The sequence below is a fragment of the Phoxinus phoxinus genome (assembly GCF_949152265.1).
Source record: "Phoxinus phoxinus genome assembly, chromosome: 10".
In the NCBI taxonomy this organism is placed as follows: domain Eukaryota; kingdom Metazoa; phylum Chordata; class Actinopteri; order Cypriniformes; family Leuciscidae; genus Phoxinus; species Phoxinus phoxinus.
The window spans coordinates 17,161,411-17,184,551 of NC_136885.1; the positions used below are offsets into that span (position 1 = coordinate 17,161,411).

The following is a 23,141-nucleotide window of genomic DNA, read 5'->3' on the forward strand; positions in this document are numbered from 1 at the left end:
AGAGGCCAAGCGCCCGTTCTCAGACAGTGAGTGATGCCATGAGCTTCAAACACAGTGAAGAGGTTAAGTACCTATTATGGGATTGTGGAGGCGTAATAAGGGTTGATGGAGTAGACGCAGGCTTGCCACCACAGCCAGGGCCCAGAGATCCCCACACTCTCTGAAAAGAGAGCGTGAGAGAGAGAGGGAGAGAGAGAGAGAGAGAGAGAAAGAAAGAAAGAGTGAGAGCTCCCCTTCTGTCCCCTTTCTCCCCTCTCTGACACTAATATGGAAAAAAACATGTTTTGAGTGAATACGAATGCAAATATTATTCTTCCTGACTATTACCACTGCAAGCACCTCTGCGCGGGCAGCCAAAGCGTTGGACAAAAAGGCCAAAGACTTTCTCAGTGCCTTCAAAGAGAGCCTACATAAAATAAACACCGCCATCAGATTACAGCCGCTAACATGGCTCAGTGTTAGGCCGAGGCCGGGCGCGCAACTGCCCGGTAAGTGTGGGGTCCGCTCAGTCAACACGATGACGCAGAACGGAACAAAAGCACGACAGAAAAAGCAGGTCTGTCGGAACACAGCCCCAACCCGCAGCACCGCTGACCCCACCGCCACTGCCCAGACCCAGAAGAGAGGAGAGACGAGGGGATGAGAGGAGCGCGGAGGACAGATGAGGTGGGATGGCCAAAGGGCTTGAGCCGGGAGTTGAGGTGTGGTGTGCATTTTGGACGAGACCCCTAAACCCGAGACCAGAGCGGAGACTCCCAGGGAAGGCAAACCTGAAAGAGAGCAAATATAAAACAGAAGGAGGGGCAAGGAAAGGTGGGGAGAGAAATGCAGAGCAAAGGTTAGGGTGGAGTGAGAGAAGCTGGATGAGAGATGTAGGGAGAGGTAAAAGGGACATCTGAGTGGATGATGTTTAGAGACAGACAGAACGGGAACGGTGGATAACCTCTCGGTATGACATCACAGGGCTCTTCTAATACGGTGGGCAGCGATGACGTAATTCGCCTGGCAGCAGGAGAAAGTGAATCGGTCCCAGAGGAGAGCTTGGGTGTTTCACTCATCCCGCGTCTAACCTCAAACCTACACACAGTCTCTCTTTCCCATGCACACACACACACACACACACACACACACACACACACACACACACACACACACACACACACACACACACACACACAGACTACACACACGCAGTCCATTTCATATTTCTCTTTTACATATCAAGGATTCGCTTCTTTAAGAATGTAAATGAACACAGACATGTGTTCACTCCCTCTCTATTCATGGATAGAAATACACACAAATATGCAAGGATAGATTTTCTCTCTCATACACACACACACACACACAGACTCTGTCAGAGCAGGGTAGGAAACTCAGGGCAGCTCAACCTCACTGACCGCACCGGCTGCAGACACATGCGCACACACGTCTCCATTTATACTATTCACCATCTTTTTTGCACTAACATAATGTAGTTTTTTTTTTTTTTAACGTTTTTGATAAATTCCTCAGATTGGATATTTCAGATTTAAAAATCTGAAATTTTTCATATTTGCTCATATATGGTTGAATATGCAAAATGGTCATCTGTAATAACAGGTCCGCATGAAATTAAATTAAATTTAAATGCATGTATAATTTGAATTTAGGCAGTAGAATAAAAAAAATTAACCGAAATTCAATTAACAGTCATTTTAAGAACAGCATAGCTTGGTGGCAAAGGCAGATAGATAGATAGATAGATAGATAGATAGATAGATAGATAGATAGATAGATAGATAGATAGATAGATAGATAGATAGATAGATAGATAGATAGATAGATAGATAGATAGATAGATAGATAGATAGATAGATAGATAGATAGATAGATAGATAGATAGATAGATAGATAGATAGATAGATAGATTGATTCTGAAGAATGCATTAACAGAGTTGCACTTCTATAACAGAAAATAGTAGTAAATATTCAATATTTTTCCAAAAAGCATGGCTAATCCACCACCAAGATCAGCACCAAATCAGCATTTAACAAGGCCAGCAGCCTGGACTAAACATTCATGCCAGTTGGGCAAAATTTAGGGCAATTCCACTTTCTCTGTGAGAACTTTAAACTATGGTATTTTTGTTTCATGTCTGTTTTGTATATTTTGTTTATAGTATTTTAGGCCTATGTTTTGCTACCCTTGAACAACAGATAAGGAACATCAGCTGAGGAACAGCTGGTGGCCTTGAGGTTCAGGTTATTTGGGTCGCAGCCTGGAAAGCCCCAAATTGTGTAATGAAGGCAGACCTCAATAAGAACAGACTGTCAGACTCTAATGTGCTTGCGTCAGAATTTTGAAAACGTGAACATCATCCAATATTATATGTGCAGGAGAAAAGTTGTACACGGCACACTCAAAGACACAGCTATTAAGAACACACACACACACACACATCCCGACACATACAGAGACCCTCCCTTTCTCTCTTTCCTGACTCAGCAGTTTTGTAGGAAACCTGTGTTGCTTTGAAGAGGCAAGGATCTATCATTACTTGAGAGATGTAGAAAAAGAAAGCAAAGTGAGAATAAGTGCTCCATTGTCTACCCTGTCACTCCTCCTTCCCCCTCTGCCTCCGAAAAAATAATTGTGTTGTCCTAATTACAGAGAGGAACTTCAACAGGTGCGGGGAGCAGCACCTGGACCTGGAGGAATGGGTGTATATCTTCGCTCAGAGTGCATGATGTGTGTGTTTTATGGACGGCCATGTGAGCAATACAGACACACTTTTAAGGACAGGGCAGACAGTGACACAGAAAAAGGATGGGGAGGCTGACTGTTCACATCAACACTGGCATCACTGACCCATAGCTGTATGACCAGTACTATGCCTGAAAAACATCTTTACGGCTTTAACCCAAATAATAATCATCAATTATTCCATGATGAATGGATGACAAGTTCAAAACAGCCCATGGACAGTCTCGCTCATAAACCACACAGATTTGCAAATCAGAAGTCGTATAGTAACTTAATTGATTAAATGTCCACCACAGGGAGGCTGAATTATGACTCACACAAATCTGCCACCGACTTGAGACGATGACATGGCGGGTGATGGGGTTTAAGACAAACGAGGGCTGGCCTGGTGCCGTTGGCTGGACAAATTTAAAATCCGGAGTGATGTAAACGGCTCTCACGGGATCGCATTCTTACCGTAAAAACGACATAATGAAACAATTGACCGGAAAGAACGGAGATCTGGCACGTTGTCAAGATACAACGCGGAAAAGACAACAGAGTTTTGCAATAAGTGTGGATTAAAGACTTCACATGACGTCAGTACACGTCTTGGGAATTGTTTTTCATATCCTCAAAAACATGTAAATCTAAACAAATGAAGCAAGGGTGGGTTTGACGCCACTTCCATCCAGTGCTTCGGGTCAATAACAGTGTTTATTTTCGAACGTCACTGTGAGTGAGAAGGTTGTTTTATCAGGAATAAGAATTACAAACAGTGCACCCTGTGTGAAGTATCCTTTCTCCGTCACAACATAGCTCTGTCTACAATAAATAAAAACCTACTACACTTAACCCTGGGCGACGTTAGTGGCTTACCTTTAACCCTGGGTTAGGACATAATCTTTTGAGGACTGAAATAATGCAAACAGGTTGTTTTAGGCACTGCTTTTCAAGTGTTTTTCTACTGAGCCCCTAATGGTGGTGGGGGGCAAAATATGAGATGGATTAAAAAAAAGTCAATTACGTTCTCTCACTGGTTGCGTTTCTAAGTTTCTCTGGGGAACGGCGTTTCTTTGAGTTTCTAACGCTAATTTTCTCTTGGAAACGTAAAACATTTGCGAGCGAACACAAAAGCGAATTATTATTTTTCCTCCCGAGTCCCATAGCCTAGCTACTATTTTTTCCCACCACGTCTTTAGGGGCTTCGTATTTTTCTAAGTAAACGCGCTAGAAGTTCGTGTTAAACGGTTCTGGTTTGACAGTTCGCGTCTTTTGCAGCATCTCGCGTTCTAAAAACTAGTTAACTCTTTCCCTGCCGTTGACGAGTTAACTCGGGGGTGTGGTGGTGGTGGGGGGTGTGGTGGTGGTGGGGGCTTCTCCTGGACGTAGCCTAGGCCTACAGATTGAATCTCCAGATCAAACCAGGTAAAGATCGAAGCAGCTGAAACCGCTATAGCCTGTTATTAGTATACTTTAAAAAAATTTTTTTATAAAATGTATATTTATATTTATATTTTTTAAATATTTTATTATAAAATAGCCTATATTTAAAAATTAAATTAGGGCCCTCTCCTCCCTGCACCATCCATCATCTCTGATGTTTTTCCTCCATCTCTGTACATCTCTGTTGGTGGCATTGTTTGTGAAAATTCACACATCTCTATTAGCATCTACTAACATCATTGCTTGCATTTACAGGGAGGAGGAGGGTGGATGTGAGAGGATGAACAGCACTTGTTATATTGCACTGATTGGCTATTAGCTGTCATCACAAGGTTGAATCCACGTTGTCAGGTTCAGCCCTGACAAAAAGTTGTAAAACGTTTTTTTAAACAGAAATGGTGATGCATTGAACATTCTGATGACGCAAGAGTTGCATCTATGGCTGCTGAGAGGGCCATTCTTTGTGTTCTTGAATAATTTTCTGAGCCTGGTGAAATCTGTATAAATACGTGTTTAATAATGCAAAATAGGCTCAATGTTACAGTCACTGCCCTTGCCGTCCAGAATGAAAGAGAACATCCCAATCGAGTGAAGGGATCTGTGGAAACTGGTTCCTAATTATTGTCATCCAACATTTGCCTTGCATTTCAGGATGAAAAGACAAACATTTCAGGTAAAGGAAAATTTCACCTCTTACCTCAGAGACTGTGTTATGATCTGACCTTATTATTTTTATTGTGAGTATTAGGCTTATCATTATCGCTGATCAATGTTGATATGCTATATTTTTACTATAAAACTCTTATGTCAAACATGTCTTCTGATATCTTCAATTGTTGCGTATACCGAGCTGCAGCCGACACATTTGTAAACGACTTTACTTGGACCCATTGTGCGAGCTGTCTCTTTAATACTGCGTGGTTTATATACATGTTGCTGCTGATTGGGCAGACATTTTTGACACACCCACTAAACAAGAGAAAACGTATCTCAAACCCCATTGCACACCGTTTCCAGGAAACATGTTGGAACCCGGAAACTGTAGCAAAACGTTGCACACCGGTTTGAGCTTGAACGTGCCCCATTTATTCATTAGACAGCTACTTATTGATGCTTTTCTGTTCTATCTTGAATAACGTGATGCTTCCATATGCGTTGTTCCGATAACAGAGATGTAAAGTGCTGTTTCTCTGAAATTTTCAAAGGCTCATGAAATATAATACTTTGTCTTGGCTTGATATACAGTCTAATGGTCTAACAAAATCTAAATTTTAAACATCTTTTATTGTACCAATTTAATGGGCCTAATGATGAATGAGGAAAGTTATTTGGTTGGAGTGAGAGAGTGCTATGATTGGTCAGAGCAAATGGCTATTATCTGATTGACTTAAGTAGATGGTCACATGGGTGGAGGGAGTCCACATATTCATGGATTTGTCTGCATGTCTTGACAGAAGTGTTTCAAAATCTACAAATGAAAGCAGGGATCCACAAATGCATGCAGCAATTCACAAATGTGCAGAAAGCGATTCACAAATGAATTCCAGGCAGAATTATGTTTGTGACATTAAACACATTTGTTTTATTTGCAATTATTTTTTGCTTTTATTTTTTGTGAAACCCTTTACATTTATTTGTGGATCTTAATCTATTTATTTGGAATAATGCAACAATTCTAACCCCATTGTATATACTCATGCCGGGGGAGGAGAGAGAGTGAGCAAGAGGGGTATTTGAAGAAAGATTGTAGAAAGCAAAATGGCTGAAAGACATTACAAAAGAGAAAAGGTCAGAGTAATATTACTGGAAAAAGAAGGTTTAGGATCAGGCAAGAGCTTTAGGACCCTCGTTAATAGAAAAGCTTTCCAGCGCTTGAGAGACCTAAGCGGGAAGGCCTGAAAACTGAGGTTGCATTGTTTCGGCTCCATACATGAGTAACATTGGTTTCGAGTGTGTGCTGCTAGCGACTAGCAACGAGCTTGTATATACTCATGTACTGTATGTTCATTTTTGTTCTTCCTTCTCGTTAGTTCATCATCTTTGCTTTATTTTTTGCAAAGCTTTATCTCGCTTCGATCCCGTTCTGGTAAAGAGACATCCACTTTGTGCATTATGGGGGCGGAGAATTGAAGGGGTGTGTGTGTGTTTGAGTTGATTTCAAATATCATATTATTAATATATTTATAACAATGATTCTCAGAAATCGCTTACTGCACTTTAAACTTATAAAGTTAAGAGCAGATCGGAAACACACACACACACACACACACACACACACACACACACACACACACACACACATATTAAACAGCATATTTTAAAAACTTCATTATAAATGTAAATTTATTTGTATCATATTAACACCAATAATAAAATGTTCCTGTTGTCGCTGCCTAGCGTTGTCGTAGTAACATTCCATGTAAAGCTAATGAGGAAATTACGTGGACTTTCATTGCTTCCTTCCCCGTTCCAAACGGCTTCATGAAAGACAAATGCTCCCTCCAAAGTCCCCACTTCAAGTAGGAGTAGGTCATAGGGATGCGCACTTCCGACTGGAATTTGCCCTTAAACATCAACTTGGCCTATATGAACAGTAGGCTATCACAGAAAAAGATAACCCTTAATTATGTTTACCCAAGGTTTACCCTGGCTTCAAAGAAGTAATCCTATCAAAATACTATATTTCCCGCACAAATATTGGTTCCATGGAAGAGTTGCAGTAAAATTGCGATAACTTGGAATTTGTTTAACCGTTATCAAATAAAGAAAAATATATGCCCATATTAATTTATTATGGTTTTCAGTAGTAACAATATCTATAGTAACTGTGTTATTTAGGCGTAAACGAGTATGTGGTTGCCCTGGTAAATGTTTGTAAGGGCACCTGCAAGTATCAGTATTTCCACTGTAAACACATAACAACTAGGCTATTTAAAATTCAAAACCCTTCTAGAATCCCATTATATACATTTTCTGATATATACGGACACTGATCCACGAAAATATATGTCATAAGTGATTTGCCTTTTTAGTGTAGGCTACTGGTGGTTTAACTGACCAGTGGTGTTTCTCACTAACTAATTGTTGAATACATTGCGATCATGCCACCCAGTGTTGATTAATAGAACAGCATGTGGCCTCCACAGACTCTCACAAAAAGTATGAAAATCCATTAATAATAATAATAATAAAACATACCAGGGGATATATGTAATTTTTATTTATTACAGAAATACAAACAGTGAAAAACCTACTTTAACAGAACATTAGAAGATTGTGTAAAATAACAGGCTGGCATTTATCATTGCAACCAGGCAATGAATTCCCTATAACATAAACCTTTAAGGTAACCAATGCGATTAATTATACATATTCATAATTAAGCCAGTGTATTTCCTTTAAAACCAAATAGATGTGCTTGATAGGCAAAGAAAGAAGGAATGTCACCTGAAATTAATTTTACATGTACAGGCCCTTATGTAGCCTACTATAGAATCTAAAGACTGATAGTTTCTTTATATGAGAACTAGATAATGTTCATTATTTCACAACTGGAATGAAATAATGTTACAGTCTAGTCCTCTGATTAGCAGGAAGTTCATCCTGGTCGAGCCCCCACAGGAATGTTCTCAGGCGTGTCACTTCCTTCAGTAGATCAGGGCTTGGGATTGGCTGAGTCAGGTCCAGGCGAGGTGTCTCGTTAGGCAGGATAAGAGGAGGATGGTCCAAGAAACTCTCAAAAATATCTGAAAACATGTGCATAATATTAAAGAAAAATATATAGGCCTATATTATGATAATATAAATATATTACATATACACTAAAATTGAAAAGTTGTAGTCAACATTGTTTTTATATTTTTGAAAGAGGTATTTTATGCTAAGCAAGAATGCATTTATTCAAAAATACCGTAAAAATATTAATATTATGATATTTTGTTACAATTTGAAATAACTGTATTTTGTGAATACATTTTAAAATGTAATTTATTCCTGTGGTGTTGAAGCTGAATGTCTTTACTGTCACTTTTGATCAGTTTAATGCATCTTTGCTGAATAAAAGTATTCATTTCTTAATTCACTAACCCCAAATGCCCCAAGAAGCTGATGTAGCCTATAGTTTAGGGGCGTATTATCATTACTTTTTAAAAAATAAGTTTATTTTATTAAGGTTGTTACTCACCACCTTCAAGCTCGGTACCGAGAGGCGGAGCCCATGAGGAAGGTGGGGCTCTCGTTGGTCCAAGTTTATAATGAGTGAGAAGATGGTGAAGCTGGGAAGGATTTAGCAAGGAATGTTCTTCCTGTAAACTTGACCAGGATGACTGAAGAAAGAGAGTGGAAATTGATTGTCATGTGACTGAAATAATTATGGATGTTAAATATCATTGTGCTAGTATTTATTTTCATATTCAGCGCAGGGGTCTGTTTGTTCTCAGACTCTCACCTGAATAAGGCGTGTCTTAGGTATGCACAGGAAGTTGACCGTAACTGATAGTTTCTTTAGAAACTCTGATGCAATATCTCCAAGGCCTGCTCCTTGTAGCCAGTCTAGAACCAGGTCCAGATTTGTCCGGATTTGAACCGCACGTGACCAAGAGAACAGACTGTCTGTTTAAGATGGAACGAACAAATCATTTTCAACATCACACTGCTGGTCCAGCCATAAACTCATTGCCATCACAAGTCAGCTTCTGTCATCGCTGCTCGAAACCATGCGCAAACACAACTGTGTTTATGAAAGATTGTAAATTCTCACCTCTCTCCAAGAGTGTGTTGAGAAGAGACGTGTTTGTGAAGAAGAAGAGGTAGCCAAATGTTTGGGAGGTTAGCGGTGGAGAGAGGCAAGCTTCTCGGGAAAGCTGCAGAGAGCAGCGATACACTTCCACCAGTCCAGCCACGGTGGGCGGCAAAGTGGAGACGTCCTCTTCATCGTCTCCTTCACCTTCACTTCCTGCTCTGTCCTTGGCTCCTGCTTTTCCTTTCTTCTTCTCCTCACTGGAGAAGGGGTTAGTGTCTAACAGTGCTGGGAGGAGGGAGTATAATGTCTGAAAGAGAGAGGAAATGAGATATAAATACATTATATAAAAAAATGGGTCATTCGAGCAGCACTGATGCACATTCTCTCACCTTGGTCAGATGGTAAACACATTGCTGAAAGGTGTGCATGATGACGTCATCCAGCTGTGCCAGCGCCTCAGAACAGGTGTCCATGTCAGCCGAAAGCACAGGGTCACCCGGGGCTACAGGTTAATGTGAGATAAAACTTACCATACATAACTCAAAATGTCCATAAAATCACATGGAGAAATATTCTGACCATCCCAGGTGTGACTAAGCTGATTATTAACATTGATACTTTATAATAACTGCAATTAGTTTCAGCATATTCATTGACAATAAAATGTTATTTTACGAGCTCATCTTTGAAAGAAAACTTGCTGCTTGTTGACAATGCGCAATATGTTATCATATGACGAGTACATTTTGACATCATTTGCCAAACATTTTAACGTTTACTCTTGTATTTGAGTTGAGCCATACAGTAAGTCAGTAGGTTGAATATATTCTCATTGTAATTCTTTTCACAGTTCAGGCCTATCCCGCAGGTCATAATGTTTGCTTAGACTAGCAGGTTTACCAAAAAGGACAAGATGGGATAGTTAGAGATGAGAGAAAACTGATTTATTTGAACAAAAGACATAACACGTCTACAGCTGAAGATATGGAACATTGTGTAATACAAGTATTTTTGGTTTTCAGAAAACATGCTGTAATCGCTGATCTCTCGCTCACCTTCAAATTCCCATTCTTTTTCCATGGCTTCGACTTTGACCTGAAAGAAGTTGAGGAGCTCTGTGGCATTGGACATCCAGAACATGAGAGGTTGAAGGTCAGATGAGAGCTTCTGCATGCTTGGGGGAGGAAGTTCAACCTCCGCTTCTGCTGGGCTTTACAACACAACAACAACAAAAAGGAATTATTGGTTTCATACAGGTTTTTTATTTTTTTTATACATGGTTGGGCACCATCTGAAATTTTTAGCTTGTGGCATCTAAGGATAGTTTTATAAGTTCTAAAGTTTTCAAACTCTTAAGGCCCGTTCACACCAAGAATGATAACTAGATTAGCGTCCACCACCAGCGGATTATATCATTCTGTTTATAAGCACGCACTACAGTTTTGTCGTCTACCGCTTCAAATGCTCAAGTTCTTTGAAGCAGGATGGATTCTGATTGGCTGTCATGGTTTTCATCACTTCCATCAGCTGGAGAAAAAAAATTCTGAAAGTGATTCCTATGACATTGTTTCTCTGTGTCATTATCATTGTAGTTGTGGTCTAGATTCTGCTGTTCTTTGATATTTAGAAAGATTTTTAGAACTATATCTTTATCGTTAGCATTATAGTTTTCGTCCTTGGTGTGAATGGGCCTTTAGAGGAAAATGTTTATTATACACAGATGATGGAGTGTGTAGTTCTTCATTTTTTTAAACAACCATGTAGGAAGACACTTAAGTAGACTTTACAGAGTGCTTGACTCTTGCATTGTCAATACAAGATCTTGACCAAAAATGTATGCACCTCTTGTTGCGATGTTATTTCCATCAAGAGGTGCATACATTTTTGGTCAAGATCTTGTATTGACAATGTAAGAGTCGAGCACTCTGTAAAGTTTACTCCAGCACATCCCAAAGACTTTCAATGAATTTAAGTTCTGGACTTTAATTCAATGGTTCTGGTGTTCATTCATGTGTGAAAATGATTCTTCATGCTCCCTGCCAACCATTCTTTCACAATTTGAGCCTAAGGAATCTTGACATCCTGAAATATGGCCATGATTTCACATGGTTGTTTAAGAAATGAAAATCTGCACACTCCATCAATTAGGGTTAGAAGAACGGTTGCCAAACATACAGTATAAAATCCTAGGAACATAATAATCACTGCAATAATGATTGCCTATGAGCAATTGCCTATTTAAATCCAAACAGCCGTGTTTATATATTTAATTTTGTGTATTATTATTTCATAAAATATTTAACATTTATTTGTATACATTAATTATATATTTAAACATTAAAACATAACACGTGCTCAGTGCTGGGTAAGGTGATAGGAATTTACTGTTTACAGGTCTGTCACTGAGCAACAATGTTTGAACAGTGTATACAGATCCACAGCATAGAGAGGTAGTGCAGGTTCTTACTTTTGTGTTGGATGTTTGTCACCGAACTCTTTAATTTTGTCCTGAGAGAGAGAGAGAGAGAGAGAGAGAGAGAGAGAGAGAGAGAGAGAGAGAGAGAGAGAGAGAGAGAGATTAAAGCAGACTCGGATGAATGCATGGGTGGGAGTGTTTGGCTGATGTGTCCGGACAATGACAGCACATTTTCCAAAAGGGTGGAAATGACATCAGTCAACCTCTGTTTACAAACTACGGCGAAATTCCAGTGAAAGCCCATCTGTGTCTGCAGCTGTGGCTCCTCAACCACAGTTTAACAGTGCAGAGAGAGAGTCCATTTTAAGACACTCCAGAACAACACTCTCAGATAAACTATTAGTGTTTGTTGTGTGTTTTAACTGTTACTCCAGGTTTATCTGTGCCTTAGTTTGACATAACAACTTTGAATGAGCCAAAGAGGGCAGAAACAGTGTGAGGAACTATGGCCTGTTCAAATCATGTCATGTTCAATATCACCTTTGCATTCCAATAGCCGTCTCAGTGCTGTTACATAACAGCCCAACCCTGTGCTTCACTTTACTCTTAATAAAGGTTGTGGTTTTACACTTTATAATATCACAATATTTCATATCATCTAGACCAGTGGTTCCCAGCCTATTTTCTCCCATGAGTGAGGCTCAAGCACTGCATCTAATTCAACAAATTAGACATAATGTGTTCATTTTAACGAATATTATACTGTACATAATAAAATTGCTATAATTACAATGATTCACTTAAAAACTAATCTAAAAATATACTATTGGTTTAAAAAAGATCTAGAAGTATTTGTCATGTTATAATTCCATTTAGTTTGATATTGGTTTGATTGGTAGACATTTGATGGGATGAAAATTACAAAACAGAAATACTTAAAAAAAAGAATAAAAAAAAGAATGTGAGCTAAAAGTACTAAAAGTTCAAGATTAATGCTTAATTCAATTGTTAAAATAATTATAATGATAATTATTTAAATAACATATTTTATTTATTGTATATATTAAAGGTATAGCGGAGGATTTTCTTTTTCCGGGTGGGTAGCCTATACTATTGGTCCACCTAAGTGTCAATCATTCTGGTGATATGTTTACGTAAGGCCGTTCACACGCTGGCGTGCGCTAAAAGCACAGGTTTGGCTTCCCACTGATGCCGCAGTCGCGAAGATTCTACTAGACAGGTAAAGTTTGTCATGCTATTTGGAGAAATCCATTTAAAATCACTGCTAGTAGGCGTTCCCTCTCGGGAGCAAATATAGTGTTGCGCATGTTTTTTTTTTTAAATGGAGAGGGCGGGTCTTTTCTAAAATTAGGAAAGATCCTCCGCTATACCTTTAATTTAAAACTGTTTTGTTTCTGTTTTATAGGTTTAACAAAGCAAAATCATGTACACATAACCTAGGTTGGTCAATCACTGGTCTGGACTTTTGGATACTTACCCAAACAATTCCTTTGATCTGATTGGCTGCCTTAAAAAGCAGTTGTGGTGTCAATTCAGGATCCAGCTGTTTAGAGGCGTAGTCAATCATGAGCGACATAAGAAAGGCAGGTGCTAAGGCCCCGCCCCCTGAATCTGGACTGGAATTCTTCGAAATAATTTCCTGAAATCAAGCACAGCGTCAGTTCCGACAGGCCACGTAGGCATAGGCTGCGATCAGTTAATGCGGTCAGCTGTCAAATCGTTCCAACCACTACCTTTCTCCAATTAGACAGGAGGATATACGTGGCATTACTGCTCGGTAAGCATGCTCAAACTGCTCGCAACCCTCCCGCCCTCACCACTATAAGTATCAAGCATTTTTCTGTGCACCTTCTGGCTGTCATCTCTTTGTTCCAGATTACCAAGGCTTCAAGTCCTAGCTGTCATGGACATCATCGCCGAGTCAGTCATCCTCCTAGCCAAGCTACAGTATAGACGTCCCGGGAATTACTGCTACGTCTACATGTTAAAACCGTTTTGCTTAAAGACATTACTAAACTGTCTTAATCATCTGTATATCACTCAAGCTGATGGTTCCATAGGGGGGTTAATGCTAAAGCTCTGTATGTCATTAGTTATTGAGCAAGAACCCCCATAAGGAACCATACCGCCAAAGATAAATTGTGTTCAATAAACTCAAGTAAACTTGCCAAAGTGGTCTCGTCTGAAATGAAGTAGTAACCGATTTGTAAATATTATGATGCCATGGCAAAACTGAAACTACTGCAGTATTTGTTACACCAGTGATTATATCTTTCCTAAATTAAGTTTCATTGCAACACTCACTAAGTATGCCGCATTATATTAGATTTCCGTTCAGTAAATCATTATGGTAAAATCCCCCTGTCAGAACTCTGTATTTACATGCACTACTGTTTGTTTATGACAGATATATCAGAAGGATTTTTCGATTGCATCAGTGTTTACCTGCAGCAAGGCATCAGCATGTTTGGCCTGGAATCTTAGCAGTGATTCTGTGGACCCCAGATACTGCCGAAGCATTTCCTGTCTATCTGTCATCCCACCAGGGCCGTAGGAAGTTGACATGTCACCTTGCCATGGTGGCGGTAAGGCCAGGGGCGGGGCGGGGGTCACACGGGGGTCACGGTAAAGGAAAAGGAAGTGGCTGCCAAGACCCAACAAGTCTCCTGGCTTTAGGGCTGCTTCTCTATAAAGTGGAGCTCCATTAAGAGTGACAGGTCCTCCTCTGAATGGACGGGCCAAGGCTAAGGAAGAATGAGAACAAGAAGCATAATTGCAGACAGTATTGGGCAAGCTACTCAAAACATGTAGCTGGCTGAACTAGCAACAGGGAAAAAAAATTGCTAAGCTAAAAGCTGAAAAAGTAATTGCGCTAGAAGCTATAGTTCACTGCAAAAGTAGCCTGTGTATGCATTTGAGCTATTTCAATAATTACCATATTATTAATTTACTATTCATGTAAAATGATATTTGCTGGGTACTCCAATATACCCCAGTACTGCCATGGTACACACAGAACACTGTGGTATTTCAGTGCTTTTGTGAACTATGTTTTGATAGTTTTTTGTTTGATAAATGTATTTTCCTCCATCATTCAACAAGCATGTGAAAGAGTTAACCATGAAATTAAAATTGACCTTTTTTTGGAATATTAAAGTATTTATTAATATAAATGATTTATCCATGCACAATTTTTTTTATTTTTTTATTCATGTACCCTTTGTAATCTTTAATCAAAATAACATCCGCTCCTACTTGCAGCAACATCTCTTATCTTCTCTGATGATGTTTACTGGCGTGAGGGCAGGGCAACCTGTCACTCACATGATATCACCGCAATACTAAACCACAACAATCCATACAATTCGCAATGCGCAAAATCAAATCCCGTCCTACATTTTTTTCTTGTTTGAGAAGCTGTTTCACTCAGATATATGTCACAACGGGGAAGAAAAGACTACTGCAAACTCTATTTCATGTCAACTTTAATATTGACCTTCTTCGTCGCCTAGCAATATAAGCTAGCACAACAGAAGGACTTGCATGTTTGTTTCCATGGGTTGACGCTAGTGATCTTTTTGCTGTCCGTGTTATGCCTCCCACACACTACACGACTTTCAAAGTAATCGGATTGCTGTTCTTTTCACACTGTTAGTCGTCACCGATGTCAATTCCCTTCAAAACACATTTCACACCACAGGACTTAGATTGCAGACAGGTCTAGATATTTAACGTTCTACATATCTCTCGGGCATCACCGATAATATTTAACACGCAAAAAGATCTCGAGTATCAGAGATGCATTGGTCTTCTCTCAGATTGCACATAGCGACTGTCACTGTGAACAAGCACAGATTTGCCTCTCATTTTGGGCTTTTGGCGGCAATCTCCATTAACTGTTTATGAAAATCAGGGCTATCGTGTAGGGTGTGGGCGGCATTAGCAGACTAAATATCTAGACCTGTCTGCAGTCCAAGTCCTGTCATTTGAAAATAGTTTAGAATGAAACTGACATTGGCGAGGCCCAACAGTTGTGCAGTGTAAAAAGAACAGAAATCCAACGACCTTGGAAGTCTTTATAGTGTGTGGGCAGCAGCATAAATATCTGTCGGGCATCTGCAATGCATTGGCACTTCTCTCAGTTTCTTGCCTTTGAAAACTGACACAGTGATCGTTAGCTGAGGTCATGATTGAGTGCAGATTTGCCTCAGATTTCTGGCTTTTGTTGGTGATTTCCATTAACTGTTAGGTGAGTGGAAAACCAAGGTGAAAATCGGGCTGGGTGTGGGCAGCATTATAAAGTATCAAAAAAGTGAAAAAGCAATGTCGCAGAGTTTGTCAGCACTATTTAATCAATAAAATGGTTGTCACCCAATCACCCAACACTGATTGCAGTGTTTCTTCACGTCAGTACTGCCTGTTCCTGTTTTATCACGAATGTTTGAAATCCTTGGTGCCGCATTATTGAATGCGAATGTCAAAAAGTATCAAAATCAGAGCCCAGGTGCAACAAACCCCTTACGTTTCGTTCTGTGAAATGTTCTTCATTGCTTTTATCTGTCTTTTGTTAGCTTGGTGTCAGGGTACCTTGACCGCGTGGTTGCTCTGGGACGGCTGTGTCTCTTCTGATCAGGAGGTGTCGGGCAAGCAGGTCAGGAGCTGAGAGGTAAGTGTCCACTTTTAGAGGCCTCTTCCCCTTCCTCTCTCTCTCCCTGTCCATCTCACGCTCACAGAATGTTGGCTTCCGCCCAAAAACATGTGTGTGACCCGTCATTATGTACAACACAAAGTCCTGAACAAATAATAAACAAGAGAGTGAGAAGGAGAACAACGAGAGTGGAAAAAAGCCGTTATCATCTTCATTGTGGTCTTTACTACAATCTGTGCAATCTCCTATCTTAAGTTGCAGAAATACACCGACGATAAGGAATGAAGAGTGTTACAGTTTTCGACAATATGTGCTTGTGTGAGGTCATTGTGCAGAGATGAAGCAGTAGACACAGCATGCTTGTGTTGGTATTGTGCAGCCCGTGTGTGTTTATAGAGCTTCTGTGTGGCTGTTTTGTGCAGTTTGTTCAATGGCCATTCCACTCAAAGGTATGAAAGCTTTGATGGTATGTTGTGATTAGAGGAATACAGGAATGATGTCATGGGATGGCTGTAAGATAAGTGAGTTGATGCATGTCTAGCCTTGCTCTGGTCATAGCCCTGCAGTAACAGGAAGTAAGGCCGATCTGTCGGTGGAAGGATCAGACTCTGCGACATCACTTCCAGGTCACAGGTGTCTTCCTCTGCTGCACGAGTACGTCTGTCCGCCTCACATCCACTACCTCTTGGCCCAGGGACCTGAAAAATCACACAAGGATAGTACAGAGAATGAATTACATGCATTTATCATGACACACATATCACATTGTCTTATGTTGTGGCATATTAGGTATGACATTATAAGGTTAAACAATAAGGATGCTCAGGATCTCTCAGGTGAAACTGTTGGAAGGGCAAGGAGAAATCAAGATCACTTAAAATATCAGTTAATTTGAACTTTTCATGACAAGGAATGGGTTGGACAGCTTGTAAAATGTACTTTAATATGTTGTAAAATGTACAATTTGTACATTGGAAGGGTAAAAATATTGGAAGGACAAGAAGAAATCTGACCTACTGGCCAAAACCGGGCAAGCAGAAAAAAGTCCTTATTGTTGAGCCCTGCGTTATTAATTTGATTTCACATTATTGAGGTTGTAATGTATTGAAAAGTTGGTCTGTATCTTTATTTTACCTCTTCCCCTTCAGATGCCATCATGCTCACTATGTTCTTTCTATCCTGTCCATTGTTTGAGGCATTTCCAGAACGCCGAGGGTCATTGCTAGCAGTGTTGCCCTGACGACGTCTTAGACTCAGGTTCATATCACTAATACTCCTCCTAAGTTCTGTGTTCCGCCCTCGATGACCTCGTTCTTCTTCTGGACCACCCCCAGAAGACATGCGGCTCCGCCTCCAACGTACACCTGTTACCACAATAGTGATTTCCCACAAATTAATTGCCACACTGGTTAATACACTTGTAAAATCTCTTACAGTTAAATATGAAGATGTTCCAACCTTGATAGCTCTCTCCATCCCTCTCTCTCTCTTTCTCCTTCTCTTTCTCCTCCCTCTCGTATTCATCAAGGCGCTGGATCTCAAACCGTCGTTCAAAACCATCCTTGGGTCTCCACATATCCACAAGCTGTAAGGGGCATTCCCAGGATGCCACGCCCCTTCGACACTCTGTTTGCCATTTAATGGATCCATCTGGCTGCGGAATGGGCTTTCCAATGACATCACATAACAGGAAGTCCTCGGGGGAATATTTCTGGAGAGCTGACCAGGTGAACAGGAAGTCAGGACATTCAGAAGGGAATGATACAATGAGCGGGTAAAGCCTAATTTCCTATATATAATCTGTGATGTCTCCACTCAAATGCAGATTTAATTATCTGCAGCTTGCTTTTGATGTTTTATTTTTCATCCGTTATAAGATGAATGGATGAATGGATAATAATGGATGAATGAACCCAATATGCTGCAGCGCACCCATATGAAACTGCCTAAAGCATTATTTACTCACCATCATGTCATTCCAAATGTGTCAGTATTGTATTTCTAAAGATTCTTCTCTTAATTCTTTGCATACAACAATTCAAACACCACAAAAGCACCATAAAAGTGATTAATATGGACATTGCACTATATTCCGAGATTTTTTTTGTGAGGAACGGAATACACTATTCTTCAAAAGTTTGCTGTTAGTTTACATTGTTACAAAAAAATTCCATGAAAAATGTATATGTATCATGTATCATAAATAAAAAATTTATCATGTTTTCCACTGAAATATTAAGCAGCACAACTGTTTTCAGCATTGATAATAATAAGAATTGCTTCTTGAGCACCAAATCAGCATATTAGAATGATTTCTGACGGATCATGTGACACTGAAGACTGGAGTAATGATCCTGAATAACAATAAATAACATTTTAAAATATATTCAAATAGAAAACAGTTATTCAAAATTTAAATAATATTTAACAATATTACTGTTTTTACTGCATTTATCAAATAAACGCAGCCTTGGTGAGCATAAGAGACTTTTTTTTAAAACATTAAAACAAATCTTGGTTACAGCACATGAAAGGACTGATAGCATTTTGACTTTATTGTCATCAAACCTTGCATGGCATGTCTGTGTGTCATTTCTGAATCTGAAAGGGGTTCACAAATGAGATTTCAGAGCAACAGTGAAGGTCAATTATCAGTGAAAAATGACTTAATCATTTTGAATCATTAATCATTTCATGATATCTGTGACTAGTGAACTATATTTTACTACGTTCATTGCACAAAACAATTTGCATTATAGGGCACAAGTCTGAAAGACATTTTTGGATACATTTATGGTGCTTTTGTCTTTTTTGGATTTTGACAGCTGTGGCCACATCATTTGTATCATAAATTTATCCAAAAAATTTCGTCCAGACTTGTGAAAGACACACGACACTTCAGGGACAAGTCTGAAAGACATTTTTTAGATACATTTATGGTGCTTTTGTCTTTTTGGGATTTTGATAGCTGTGGCCACATCAGTTGCATAATTTTATGGGACTGTATTTTTTTTTTTTTTTTTTTTTTTTTACAAATGTACACATTAGTGACCACAAAAACTAACTAGACTGGTTCACCATTACAGGGAATGAAATACCTGTGTCTTCACTCTCGTTCTCTCGTTCTCTCTCAGTGTAGCGGGTGATGACCTGCTGAATGAGCTGGCGAGCAGTGGAGTGCATATTTGCCAGGAGGCTCCGATAGTTAGCGCCACTGGACAGGGCATCTCCATAGATCTTGACCAGCCCAGGGGCATTAGAGGAAGCAGGAGGCAGGTAGTGATGTGATGAAGGGGTGGCAGAATGCGCCCATATTTCCCTCTCACGTTCTCCAATGGCGCGGTCTCGGTCGCTGTTGGACCGGCCTCTCAGGAAGAGGTGAGACAGCCTTTTGGCCCTGGACTGCTGATTGGCTGGGCGAGGGCGGAGGAAGGCAGGAGAAGGGGATGGAGAGGGTGGGGCAAGAGAAGGGGTGGAGTGAGAGAGGGAGGAAGGGACTGATGATGGGGCCTCGTGCAGGGAAGCGGCATCTGAGCTAGTTGTGGACCTAATGAAATGAAGCAATAGAAAGGAGGTGATATACAAATAATTTATTGTATATCAGTTGTTACTGTATAAGCTGTCTACATACTCTGTGTATGTACAGACATGTTGATGTCACATGCAATTGTTTCATTAATATGTCCTCACTATTTGGAAGGAGACAGTAAACATATGTCACTACTTATGCCACAAATATAGAGAAAGTAGTTATTTTATTTTGTTCAGATCAATTAATTTATTCAAAAATACAATTAAAAGTGCAATTCATCTTACAATGACTTTTAATACATCTATTCTATGATGAACATGTTCTAATTTTCTGAATTAAGATTCGTTTTTATATTTTTATTTGGTGGCATAAATTCAAAACTATTTGGGTGATACAACTGTCCTGATATCTTAATGAAGAAGAAGAAACTCATTAAAAGAATGAAATTATTGAAAAAAGAACCTTAAGTAAATTGGCATTATCTTTTCTTATTATTTTTTGAGAAAAAGTATTGAATAAATATTTGAACACTTTCAAGGTCATGTGGTGCAACCAAAATACAAGCAGTTATGCAAATTAATAAATCATGAACTTTTAATGAAGCAAGGACCCTTGCAGACTTATTTTAAATCTGCACAGCTCAAAATAAGGTCATAAGTAAAATATATTTTTCTTTATTAATATAATTACTTATTACCCTAATATAATTTTACTTATTGACCTTATTGGCCTTGAATGTGTGTCAAGTTCATAAGTTTCTAAAAATATCAGATAATTTGACCTTTTTATGACAAGGCAAGTTTCGTTTATAAAAAAATTATATAGTTTATAAAAAATATATGTGGTGCGACTCCCCAAAAACCTTTTTAATTATTAATTCATGATATTTATTTTAACACAAGACCTATTTAGAGTCATTAAACTGAAACTTTTGTTGAAAATTGTTTAAAAGTTTTTCCATATGAAAATAACATGCATTTCTAAGAACTTTGGCACATGTCTTTTAAGCTAGATTTTTGAAGGCTTTTTCTATACTTCACTTAATCGGGGACACTCTTATTTGTCATTGATCCAGAGAGTAAGAGAAAGTTCAGAACACTGACTTGACTGATGCTGCACTGGGCCAACGAGCTCCCAACTTGGCAAAGTGTTTCCGTGGAGAATTTATCCACAAGCCCACTGGGAAATGGAGCTTCCTAAATCGGGGACTGCCAGAATCCTCCATCTGAGGGAGTGAGAGAGGGAGGTGAGGGTTGTGTGAAGGGAGTGCGGAGAATGGAAAGATTAAATGGACAAAAATAAATTGAGAAAGGAAGGATCAGGGTAAGTAGGAAAAAGCAAGAAAGGGAAATAGGGAAACAGTCAGAGAAAAAAAAAAAGATGCAGAGAAACACCAGAAGAACATTGACATAAGATATCAATATTAGCTGTCGTCGTGCAAGACTTTGAAGTTGTAAAATATTTAATTTCCTTGGTTTGTGTCATTGATATTTATTCCTCTCCAAAATCAGGTCTCGGCAGTGAATGACATTCAGTAGACAAATGGCAGGAAAAGCTAACGTCTCGTATAGAATAATCAGGACGTGCCGTGTCATACGTTCTTCGTCATCTAACAGTCTATGAGTAACAGAGCATTAACGCGGCTAGCAGGGAATGCCACAAAGTTGACGGCAGGCGGTGAATAGTTATGGCTCTGAGAAAAAGATTTATTTCACATTCATGTCTACATGTCTAATGAAAAGCAGAGGTTTGGCACTGTTGCTCCTGAGCTAAGCAAACTCGTGGAAGTCAAGTAAGAGTCAAGTGGCTTCGCCAAGAGCCCATGACGAAGATATCAACCAACATGAAACTATCACTGCTGAGGATCAGCCATGCAGCCAAACCACATTCTATGAATATCATCCTTTTGATACTCTGATTAAAAGCGCTGAACGTCGGCTATACATAATAACATACATGTTTTTGTCCTCCGCCCTGACTGTGGACTTCACCTCCATGTATCCTCGCAGACAGACGGGGAAAACCCCTGAACAGACCCCCTAAGTGTCAGCTGCCCTCTGTCGATCCTCAAAAGTGAACTTCACTTTTAATATGTTGACTCTGTGACCATAATTGATTTCATCACATTCTACAAAGTTAATGGTGGATATAGAACAAACCAAGACACAAAATTTACTACATTTGGTTGGGAAAGGTTTTCGGTATATGCTGACTAAAGCTCCAAACCTGTCATTTTGCATCAGTAAAATGGCTTTTCTCACCAGCGGATGATCTGAATGCGACTTACCCACTGTGACGGGCTTCCTCTTTATAACAGGATAAATCTTCGGAATGGCTGTTGTTGTTTGTGAAGTGTATTATAATAATATAAAATAAATACCAGTGGAGGTCGGCTCTGTGTCTCCTTATTCCAGAATAATTAGGCTTAAATAGTCCATTTTCTGCATGAGGCCTTGCTTTGATTTACCGGAATATGTCCTTTCACCTAGTTTTTAGCATGTCTTTTTCATTTTCGATGTAAAAGTTGTTCTAGACGGGTTCTATAGTCCTTATTCTTGCTTTCTATTTCTTCCTCGTTTTCTTTCTCCCGTTTTCTGCGTCTATAGATAGAGAAGCAGGCCCATTGTTCTAAATGACAGAATTTCCTTCCTCCCCAATGGACAACACCTATATCCTGAGAAAAAGAGAGAGAGAGGGAGACAGAGAGAGAATGTGAAATATACACATAAAGCCATGTCAAAGAAACAAAACGCAAAACAAGAAAATTAAATAAGCACTAGTCTGGATATCTAATATGTCCATACAAAAATCAAAACAGCGCCAGAAGTTGTCTGAGAGTAGGAGAGCTCTATAGGCCTTAGTCAGGGTAGACGCCATATTGAATTTTACATGGATGAAAATGAGGCTGTGAGGGACTTGCGGTATTTACATGGGCATTCACTGTATAAAGAGCCTATCACATGTAATTTTCAAAACTCACAACTTTTTAAATTGTTTTATGGAGTTTTCTTCTAGTGAAAGTTCTTCATTTCATTTGCTATGCTGTTGAACAACACTACAGTTCATTGAACGTACTTTACTTCAATCCCTCACAGACTCTTTTTCATTCCTGTCAGAAATTAAATATGGTGTTACCCTAACTACGGTCTATGGGGACAATCCTCAGGAAATATAATACATCTGAAAGAACTGAAACAGTATATGTTCATTACCTAAAAGAATGGGCACAAGACTAATTAGCACGGGCCTCAGCATGTTTTACCCAACACTCTTTGGTTTGTGTTGTAGGGCTTTTGAAAAAAAGAGGAAGCAGGAAACCTGGGACAGGATGTCAAAGACAGAGAGGCACCTGTAACCTTTAACCTTGTCAACAACAGAATGATGTGTCAGGAAAGAAGACGCATTTGTATCCGTATGTGAATGTGTGTATTATACATATCCTATTTGAGTGTATACAAGAATAAGAAGCATTTGTATGAATATACCAATTCTTAAGCATTGTTCTTGTTTAAAATCTAACTAAATTTAGTAAATTTAGACAAAACAAGAATAAAATAGTAAAATAACTATTATATATAATTTTGCTTTTCAAGTAATTTTTTCTTTCAAGGA

The 23,141-nt window shown here is 39.3% G+C and overlaps 1 protein-coding gene across 2 annotated transcripts; it reads right to left on the bottom strand.

The window, feature by feature from the left end:
* Positions 1-7,368: 7,368 nt before the first annotated feature.
* Positions 7,369-22,818, bottom strand: rasip1 (Ras interacting protein 1). 2 transcript variants are annotated; one of them, XM_079624880.1, is made up of 17 exons: positions 22,742-22,818; positions 21,910-22,203; positions 20,633-20,754; positions 19,096-19,544; positions 17,456-17,716; positions 17,132-17,361; positions 16,540-16,695; positions 15,937-16,141; positions 13,795-14,093; positions 12,827-12,988; positions 11,380-11,420; positions 9,968-10,122; positions 9,302-9,414; positions 8,931-9,219; positions 8,619-8,782; positions 8,355-8,496; positions 7,369-7,917 (listed from the first exon to the last, which is right to left on the bottom strand). In XM_079624880.1, the coding sequence occupies exons 3-17, from the start codon at positions 20,752-20,754 to the stop codon at positions 7,739-7,741; spliced, it is 2,967 nt and encodes a 988-aa protein (XP_079481006.1). In that variant the 5' UTR covers positions 21,910-22,203; positions 22,742-22,818; the 3' UTR covers positions 7,369-7,738. The 2 variants fall into 2 exon arrangements, with proteins under 2 accessions (XP_079481006.1, XP_079481005.1); XM_079624879.1 differs by having other exon boundaries at positions 21,817-22,203; positions 22,742-22,817.
* Positions 22,819-23,141: the final 323 nt, after the last annotated feature.